We start from the raw sequence: 9,535 nt of genomic DNA, 5'->3' as shown, positions 1-9,535 counted from the left end.
ATACGGGTTGTATCACCGCTAATCTTAGCTCGTCGAACTTGTTTGTGGTCAATTTTGGCCGAAAAGGAAAACCTGAATCAGTCCGAGGCCAGTTCAGCAAGGGTAAAGCTCCTCATTGCATGCCGAGAGTTAATTGCTATCGCAGTGGCATCTCTACTAAGACCCCGCGCATAAACTCTGATAGCAACAGGAACATCTATTCTCCACGAATGCAACACTGCGGTCTGTCGGACTGGCAAAAAGGCGGTGTAGCAGATAGAACTCAAACAGAAATATCTACCCAGCATATTGAAGAGCTAGAAAAACTGCATTCCATCTATATACAGCAAAGGAACAAAATAAAGGAATATAGAGCTACCTTTCCTAAGATCGTGATACAAAAGGAATTTGCCTACTACAGTTCAACTTACTGCCATTTTTCTCGGTTAAACCAAGAATCAAGATATAGCAGGATACAGATTTCACGAAGATCCGCGTTCGTATGGTGTGACCTATCCAATTTTGCAAGGCTTCCAAAAGATCCAGACTGCCGCGACAGGTAACATGTCGAGTCGTAGGCTTCGCACCCAGCTTCAGCTCCACCTCTCCCGATCGCATTGTGATATGCTATTCTTGGGCACATATGTTGCCACAGGGGAATAGCTTTGCCCCACTCGGGAGCTCCCAGTCCTTGAGTATTTGCTTGGAGTTGGAAGGAATCATCCCACCTACAAGAAAACTGAAGCAAATCAGATTTGTCACAAAAATGTCTACGATGCCCAATAAAGTGAAGGGGGCAAAAGGCAAATCAGATGCAATTAGCTAAAAAGCATGCGCCAAGTGTCTTTTGTTTCACTGTACACCAATTTTATAAAAAACATTTTCCTGAAAATAATTGCACGTATCACTTGAAGAAATTAGTCATTGGAAAAAGTTTCGATTCTTAACGACTTACGAACATTTTTGCAGGTAAAAATATTTTCCCTTGATTCATCTAAGCACTCAATTTTAGGATAATATTTTCACAAACGGTTGAGTTTCCATGCAAGGGGCAACAAGGAGAATCATGATGGACCATGCCTAAGCAGAGAAGAAAGGAGCAACAAGGAGCACAAATCAATCAGTGGAGAACTAGTCAGGATGGTTCTCATGATGGAAATGAGAATCATGATGGACATTGCCTGCATATAGTAATGAGCTTAAATAAAGAAAGCATTCAATTGGTTGTCAACACGAACTACGACAACTCACCCATAGCACACCCCTTTGCAAAACTGCAACATGCACCTTGACAGAGATGGAATATATGGGAAGGAGAATTAATGAGGGCCTGCTATTCAAAGTTCTCATACCTGCTTTGATAGTTAGGACTGGCAATAGTTCAGTAACCTTTCACATTACAGATCCTGTCTGAAATTGCCAGTCCTAGCCACCAGAACAGTTTTATAAGTGTAGAAAATGCACCGCCATTTTCCTACTTCAGCAGGGGGAGAAAAGAAAAAGGACACAGTAGCACGGTGGAAATCAGGCACAACATGCCCGGACAACAGGATAGTAGCATTAAACAGATCACTAAGTTTAGAGACTAGTGTCTAGAGACAGACCACGGACTTACCACAGAACCAGAAGTAAACATAGCCAGGATAAGTCAACATTGGGAGGCATGAAGCCAGCTTGCTTTCTTTCAGCTTTTAGCTCCATAATCAGGAAAAGACGAACACTGATCTTCAGGTAAAAATTTCTCAGTTTCCTGCCCACGCAACCTTATCTAATCACAAGCATCACCAACTCCTTCTAAGGAGAGAGCAATTAACAATTCTAAGTATCAAGATGATCGCGCCTCAGTATCGCCCTCTTTAGCAAAATCATCATCTCTCGGTGGTTCATGTGACCCAGGACTGACAACATCCCACAGAAATCCATTTTCTTTCCCTTGAGAGATCTTATTGAGATTTTTGTCAACTTCTTGTGAATGGCTCCTGGCATAGGTGACGTACTTCTCTGCAATTTGATCAAGCATTATAGACAATCTAATTGCAACATTATTCAGCATAAAATTACACAACATTAACAAGATAGCCCCAGAATCTTCCACATAGACAACGAAAACACACTAAAGTAGTAATGTACAGCAGCGACTCTCTTATTTCGAATTCATCCTCCGATGCATCAATATCCATACTCCTACCGCCCTAAGAAAAAACAATTGAATTATCTAATGATCACATATTGAAGGCCCTCTAAAGAAACTATCTACCTGCCAAGCTGTGAAGAGCATTTAGTGCAGCTTGTTGTTGAGCATCCTTCCTCGTTTTACCCATTCCAGCACCTATCTTCTCACCAGTAAATAAAACCTGTGAAAAAGAACAACAAAGATGACTGCAATGAGTTTGCTGAAGCTCAAGAACTATGCCACGGGGCAATGTCATAAGCAAATTCTGTCCACGCACAAGACGGAGCACATTTTTTCACACCTTACCATATAAACATCCAAATCGGATACAATATACTGAATCTTTTTGCTAAATAAGGTAATATAGATCCATAGAATACATCATACAAACTGTGAGAGCAAATAAATAACATGTATATAGTAAAGGATCTTGTTCCGAAAAAAAGAAAGGATTACAATTTCACTGACCTCGACAGAAAACTGCAAATCCTTACTGGTGCTTAAGATTGTCCTAAACTCTACCTGAAGGGAAGAATAAGTTGAAATCCCAAAAAAGGAGGGTCAAATATCAAGGGAAATGGATCCAAATCAAACTCACCTTGGAGCTGCATCTCCGTCCAATCTCTTGCAGCACTGCAATAGACAATGACAACTGTAGCAAGTTTTCTTTTCCAGCATCAGCATGAATATCTCTGTCGTTAGGACAACTTCGATTTTGAGGTACACCAATCTCTGCACCAGACATCACACGGTCAATAATATTGCTATGAAATAAATAGACATCTCACCCTTGTAGCTTTTCGAAGTTTCATCCCAATCTATCAGTGACAATAATAATGGTCTAAATTAACAAATCAACAAGGAGAAACGCACTAACGTATGTTTCTCCATCTAAAACATGAGTAACATGAAGGGATGCTGGAAAGGCTAACTTAAACAAAAGATCTAGACCAATGGCCAAAAAAGAAACATCTAGAAATACTGTTACACTACACGTCCATGTTAAATTAGACAACATCAGATGAAATAAAGGGACTCAACAGAACTAGCACAACACTATTAACCAGAAAGGTGGAAAAAGAAAGTTCCATACCAGATTGCTGACTTCCGGAAGGCAATTTTGGTTTTTTCTGATCACTTCCAGACCACACCTAGTGAAATGGGAACTAAGGTCAAAACTAGAAATAAAATCCAATCCAAACTCTAGATGTAAGTTACAAGCAAACCTCTTCTGCCTTCACTTGAGATGTGTTAGAGAGCACACCAGAGGTACTAACACTTGGAAGATTGTGACTGAGCTGATTTTGATGAGCTCTCTGCTTATCGAACTTCAGTGAATCATATTCTTGAGAAAAGCCGGAACTTCTACTATTTATATGTCCTTTGCTGGAGTCTTCTTCCACAGGCAATCCTCCGTGTGGTTGGATATTGCCAGTTGGTAACTGCACTGGTGGTCTAGATAGGAGAGGGGGCTCACCTGAGCCCTGATTCTTCAAGTCCGGACCATGCTTCATAGTAAGAATTCTCCTTTTCACATCATGTTCCCGATCCAAAAAGCTGAAATCTTGTCTAGCAGGATTACCAAGCAAACCAGGTTCTACAAAAAAACAGGAACACAAAACTTGATATCATAATAGCAGATTGCATGCTTGTACATCCATATCACGTACAAACTCTTGGAGACACATATATCCCTAACAGTGGAAAATCATACTCTGAGATGGCATGAGTGATCTCGGAGTATTGGGACCAACAGTGTTTGGTATTATAGTAATTGTTGGTTGGGATGTTTCCGATTTAACATCAGGAGTTTCTTTTACAGGGATGCCAGCCACATCAACAGCATGATTTTCACCCTAAAATAAACAAATGAAAAAAAGTAAGTCGGCCTTGTTCATAATAAAATCAGTACATCAAAACTCCAGATTTGAATGAATGAAAAAGAAGAAAAGTTGAACAGAGCATATATCACAGTTTACCGGAGGATTAAGTCTTTTATCAATTTCTGCACCATGCATTCCATCAGCAAATGGAGCATTTGCAGCCCCATTTGGTACAAAACCAGTGTCCTGACATTAAGGACAGATGATGACAATCGATGAGAACTTTAAACAGACCTTCGGATTCTTCCAATAGTCCATATTGACAAAGTCAGTTTCAAGTACCTCTGACATCAAGTAATTGCTCACATCAGGGGCATGGGGTAAAGTAACCACCTCATCTTCATAAAATACTTCAGAGATTTTCCTTAGTAGGTTTTCATCAAACTCCCTGGATAAGAAATATCTTATCTCAATCCGACACGAGATCAGAATGCAACTTAAATCCAATCTTTTGCTGTAAACAGCTTTACACGGTTTGACTGAAATCTAGATACTTACTTGAAAAAGTAACCCCTCACATTGCACGCTACATTTCTTGCCACACAAAGGACTGGAACAGCATTTGCAGTCTGATAAAAACCCAAAAAGAAATGACCTATTCATACTTTCATCAATACTATTCATAGGGAAACCTATGTCATAAATGAAACCTCAACATCATGCCCAAAAAAGCCAATAAATTGAAAAAATTTGAACAGTGGATATAGCTAAGTCCTCGTTCATATATCACTTCGTACCCCTTTCATTAATTGGAATGAAGCAATCGAAATAAATAAAAGGAAATAATAAATCAAAATGGTAAATAATTTGAATATTACTGCATTTGGTGACACTTGCGTATTTAAATTATTGTGCAAATATAAGCAAGTTACCCTTCCAAATTTTCTCCATGCAAAAATTGCCAAATGCGAGCCCTATTTAATGGTCTATCTATGACATTAATTTTTTTTTTCCCTCCTGTGATAAAAACATAATACAGAGAAACTTTCCCTTCCGAGTTTTGATTTATGTCCACCTCATTCAAATTGACCAAATGCACCAAGAAAGGCGATGGCAATTTGATTCCCATTTTATTGCCTAGATTCACAGTACCAAAGAAGGTCTTGAAGTTATTATAAAATGACAACCCTTAATTGATTGAGTGACTTTCTGCCAATTGCTCAAGCAAATCAGTCTGATTGACGTAATGACATTTTCGCACAAAGTAGCTTAGTTGAATTTCCTTTCACTAGAATAATAAAAGACTATCCGGAACAAACACAATAAATCCATGATCTAATACCTCCGCCTGAGGAGCATAGTATGGAGCAAATGGAGGAACTACATGCACTCGCGGTTGATCCCTGTCTTCCCAGACCTTTGAGCGGTCATCAATCACCATTGCCATCTTGGGATGGCAGTTACCATCCTGAAACACATTTAGCAATGATTTCCTTGAACCTGCCATTCATAACATAATAAGCATGATTAGGATACTGCTGGGAAAAGAAGAAAGTGGAGTAGCAATGTGAAAATGAGGAACAGTACTTCACTAGAATTTGCCTAAGTAATAGAACTAACATCCTAGTAGTTAGGAGAGATATGCAATCAAAAGGCGGCATACTTGAATCATTAATGAAGATCTAACTATGTAACAGCATGAAACAAGAAAGAAAAACCTAACAAAAAGGTTGCGAAGCCAGGCAGACTAAAGTTAAGTGGGACTGTAGGAGGTGGTATCATAAAACCCCATCAATATCCGAAAGGGTTGTTAAGTCCGGCTATATGTACACATCGATTGACCGATGCGAATGCCATTAGATGAACTTCATTGAATCTAAACCCATGCTTTGATTAGTTAAATAAGCTTTCCACATGCTACAAAATCCATGCGGTAAAAAAGCCCTCGTTATACATAATCTCTAGTTAGGAAAACAGCCATTCAATATATTATCTCATCCCATGTGCACTGCATAGATTGGCCCACATTTTCTTCAAAAGTTGCTGAATAATCACATAAAACTTTCACATGTGAGGACATTGCTTCTATAAGGCTGGGATATACTAACCCTATTTGCACAACACTTTCTCTTCTAAGTTCTTAATTAGATTATGAAACACAGGAACAAAAGGCTGAGGCAAGCGTTTATCACTGATTTCAATTATGACCTCTCTGGGTAAAATAGACAAGCTTACTCCATTAACATTATAATTGTCGCAAAGAACATAAGGACACCTTCATATGGGCTAGGCTAGGGAATAAAAAGAAAGCTAAGTCACCCTGCGTGGGGCGCGGGGCTGAGGAGCACAAGCAAGTTATATGATGCAATGCATCAAACCTGTTTCTACTAGCTACGAAGTCAATCGATGCTAGAGATATTTTAAGACGGCGGCCCAACGAAATGCATTCATCAAGTGAGCAATAAAGCAAAAATTGGCTTAGAAGATACAACCACGAATGTTAGGAGTGGATAATCTTTAATGTTACAGAGAAAATGAAAAGCAGTAAACCTCCCAAGCATATCGAATTAGTGGGCCACCATTCAAATCTTTAAGAATGGCGCAGAAAAGAGACATACTAGGCCACAGCGAAATCTAGTGTTCAAGCTTCGAAAGGAAAATAAAAGAAAAGCAACTACACTTTATTAGTCATTTAAATGATTTCATATGAGATAACTATATTGTCTGTAGTAGAATAAAAAGAAAATGAAATATCTATGGCTGTATGACAAAATCAATAGGTATCTCGCTTTTAAAGTCAGTCGCTGGTATTTTCACCAATTTGATCTCCTTAAGCATTTGGCAATGGCTCAATCATACGAATTATGGCATGATCCATCAATGTTGCATATTGGGTGCTATTAGTTAATAACAACAAAGATGTCAGATTCTTCACCTTTCTAGCCCTCTTACACCAGCACTAAAAGCATATAAAACCATATGTACAAACACGCAACTCATAAGAAGAGCACCCATCTCCCTCAGACATGAATTTGGACCATAATGCGAATCTAAAACAGTCTGCTTTACTCCTTTTCACACAGTTCCTCCATTAGTACCCACATGGACACCAAATGCAAAGTGGTAAATTGTTTCCCCCACCGAGCAACTTATTTTATTCATTCTCCTGTTGGTTACTCCATATTTAACAAGATCAGCATGTGAGTTCCTAATGAAATTAGTAATTACCGCACGACGAAGAACCATCAGAATATTAATTCATCAGAGAGTAAGCAACTCGCAGACTCCTCAATTACATCTCCTACAAGCATCTTACTTTGCACATAAGCACACAACTTGCCTGATTTGACACAAACAACACGGTTGAAGAGCTGTTTTGAATTAATTAAATGTGCTTCGGGGTCAAGAAGCCTCCACATCTCTAAAGCATAATCTCTTTCAGCCATTGTGCACACATAAACTTCAAACCTCTTACGTCCTTTAGCTGTTAAGTAACTCCGCAAGTCATCCCATGCAGGTCGTAATCTCACCAGCACACTGGTGTCACGAATCTGCATAAAGAGAAAATAAAGATGCTTACAAGAAAAATACACATGGCTTTCTATATCTTGAAATGTATAATTCAAAATTAACCTTATAAAAACATCATTTGACATTATCTGGCGATATGATTTTTCTTAATTGGGTGAGCAAGGCATTGCTAATAGAAACAAGAAGTGGAACCTCTTCAATCAAAACCTGTCTGCAATAACAAAATAGTCAATCATGGACAGAGGAATTGACTTTGATGACAAGAAAAGCTAAAACCTATGACAAAGAACCTACTGAGGTCTATCTTTCCCTTGAAGGAGCCTACCATCAAGCACGTCACTTTCTCAATGTGCAAAAACATTTTATCAGCAGCTTTGGTTGAAAGCCATAACCTAGACAGTAGTTTCCACATGAATACAAAACACGCCTTGCTCATCCCCATTTGATCATAGTATGTCTTTGCTCACTGGAAAAGCCCACGAGAAATCCCAGCTTTTGTCAGATGCCAACAAATTAAAAAGATAAAGAAACCATTATTGGACAAGCAATTATTTAGACAGATGAAACGTTCTTCCTAAGGGTAAATGAGTCAATGGTCAGCTTTTTCCTGCTTCAAACCCCTTGATCAATTCTAGATATGTTCTCCTTGATGCAAGAGAAAAGGTCCTAGTTCTGACTTGCTAAAAAACAAAACGATTATGGTGCATGACTTCAATTGAAAGAGTAATTACCCCCATAAAGCCAGTGTTCCATGATTAGAGACAGCTTATGTTATAACCCAAAAAAAAAAAAGCAAAAACCTAAACAAGAATAGCAGCAAAAGCATCTTCTACCTCAGGATTGATGCGAGTGAGGACAGTATTTCTTTCCTGCAATCTAATTACTGGTCTAACAACTTTCTCATGGCCATCTGAAAGCTGAGGGACCTCCTCATGCTGAACCTTGTACATCTTTCCATTATCCACGACACAATCACTCTCTGCATACTGCTTCAGTAGCGCTCTATCATCAATGTACCGCTTCAGTTCAGCCAACATTCCTGATATCCTCACCGAATCAGTCTCCCGAGCAATCCAGCCTCGAAGAGCCTCAATTCTGTCCTCGAAAGACTTCATTGTGTTGGCAACAATGAGTGTCTCATCGAGATCAAACACAATCGAGAGGCACCGCAGATTAAGCAATCCCAGAGAGGATTCATAGAGACCCAACGGTACGGAGAAGCACCAAAAGCATGGGAACTTCTTCTGCTTACTAGGCATTGCCACCAAGTGTATTTCTTCTTCGCCAAGCAACACTACAGCGGTCTAACAAAACAGACTCATCCATCAGACCTCTCACTCAAACATTCCAACACCAACAGAAACACTACACGTAACAGAGAAAATGCAAAACCTGATCATAACCAAGCACTCTCAACAGCATAAAAGACACACAACGGCATTCTTATCAGCAAGTAAGACTAAAAAGAAACAGAGTGGCTTTCGATTTTCCAAAAAGGGAGCGATTCGTTGCCCAACAGAGACCTTGAATTCGTAGAAGCAAGAGGCGTGCAGATTGATCAAATTCGCCTGCTCGACCAGAGAGGACGACTCGAGCTTGCACCGGACTGAGAACGAGGAGACCGTCTGGAGGATCGAGAGAGGGGGACACCTCTCGCTGATCGGCGAGATGCGGTGGATCCGAATCTCGTTGTTGGGGAACTGGAAGCTGGGGCCGTTCGCCGGGACCGCGTCCAGCTCCCCCAGGCGCAAATCGCCGTGATATACCACGGACTTGAAGGCTAAACGGCTCATAGAATCTCTCCCACTCGCTCCGACTGTAATCGCAACGAGCGTTGAACTGAAAGGAGAATCGCACAAATTGCAAATGCGTGCGTCGGAGAAAACGAGGTCGCTTAACTGAGGTCACGACGGACTGTGGTGGTTTCTCTCTGCTCCGCCGTCGTCGTCGTCGCCTCTCTCTCTCTCTCTCTCTAAGCTCCCTCTCTAACTGCGGGATTCAAACGATGGGACATACAGAGTGGGTTTTC

At 40.1% G+C, this 9,535-nt stretch overlaps 1 protein-coding gene across 3 annotated transcripts; it reads right to left on the bottom strand.

Annotated features, from left to right (window-relative positions):
- Nucleotides 1-258: 258 nt before the first annotated feature.
- Nucleotides 259-9,535, bottom strand: LOC115756191 (RNA polymerase II C-terminal domain phosphatase-like 2). Of its 3 annotated transcripts, XM_030695885.2 has the most exons (16): nt 9,030-9,535; nt 8,340-8,810; nt 7,316-7,526; nt 5,318-5,475; nt 4,534-4,604; nt 4,318-4,423; nt 4,132-4,221; nt 3,867-4,008; nt 3,379-3,749; nt 3,246-3,303; nt 2,751-2,884; nt 2,621-2,674; nt 2,237-2,333; nt 1,595-1,980; nt 1,332-1,404; nt 259-707 (listed from the first exon to the last, which is right to left on the bottom strand). In XM_030695885.2, exons 1-14 carry the CDS (start codon nt 9,297-9,299, stop codon nt 1,805-1,807), a joined length of 2,409 nt encoding a protein of 802 aa, XP_030551745.1. In that variant the 5' UTR covers nt 9,300-9,535; the 3' UTR covers nt 259-707; nt 1,332-1,404; nt 1,595-1,804. The 3 variants fall into 3 exon arrangements, with proteins under 3 accessions (XP_030551745.1, XP_030551746.1, XP_030551744.1); XM_030695886.2 differs by lacking the exon at nt 1,332-1,404 and having other exon boundaries at nt 259-718; XM_030695884.2 differs by lacking the exon at nt 1,332-1,404.

The sequence above is a fragment of the Rhodamnia argentea genome, chromosome 7 (assembly GCF_020921035.1).
Source record: "Rhodamnia argentea isolate NSW1041297 chromosome 7, ASM2092103v1, whole genome shotgun sequence".
In the NCBI taxonomy this organism is placed as follows: Eukaryota; Viridiplantae; Streptophyta; class Magnoliopsida; order Myrtales; family Myrtaceae; genus Rhodamnia; species Rhodamnia argentea.
The sequence above is the reverse complement of the archived record's forward strand: the minus strand, read 5'-3'. Positions and strand labels throughout refer to the sequence as shown.

What these genes read in the sequence shown, in the direction of transcription:
- LOC115756191 (XM_030695885.2), bottom strand. Translation starts at nt 9,299, where the DNA reads ATGAGCCGTTTAGCCTTCAAGTCCGTGGTATATCACGGCGATTTGCGC. An exon ending in ATAAAAGACTTAATCCTCCG is followed by an intron (nt 4,009 to 4,131) that starts GTAAACTGTGAT and finishes TGTTTATTTTAG; the next exon opens with GGTGAAAATCATGCTGTTGA. An exon ending in TTCCGGAAGTCAGCAATCTG is followed by an intron (nt 2,885 to 3,245) that starts GTATGGAACTTT and finishes TGTCTGGTGCAG; the next exon opens with AGATTGGTGTACCTCAAAAT.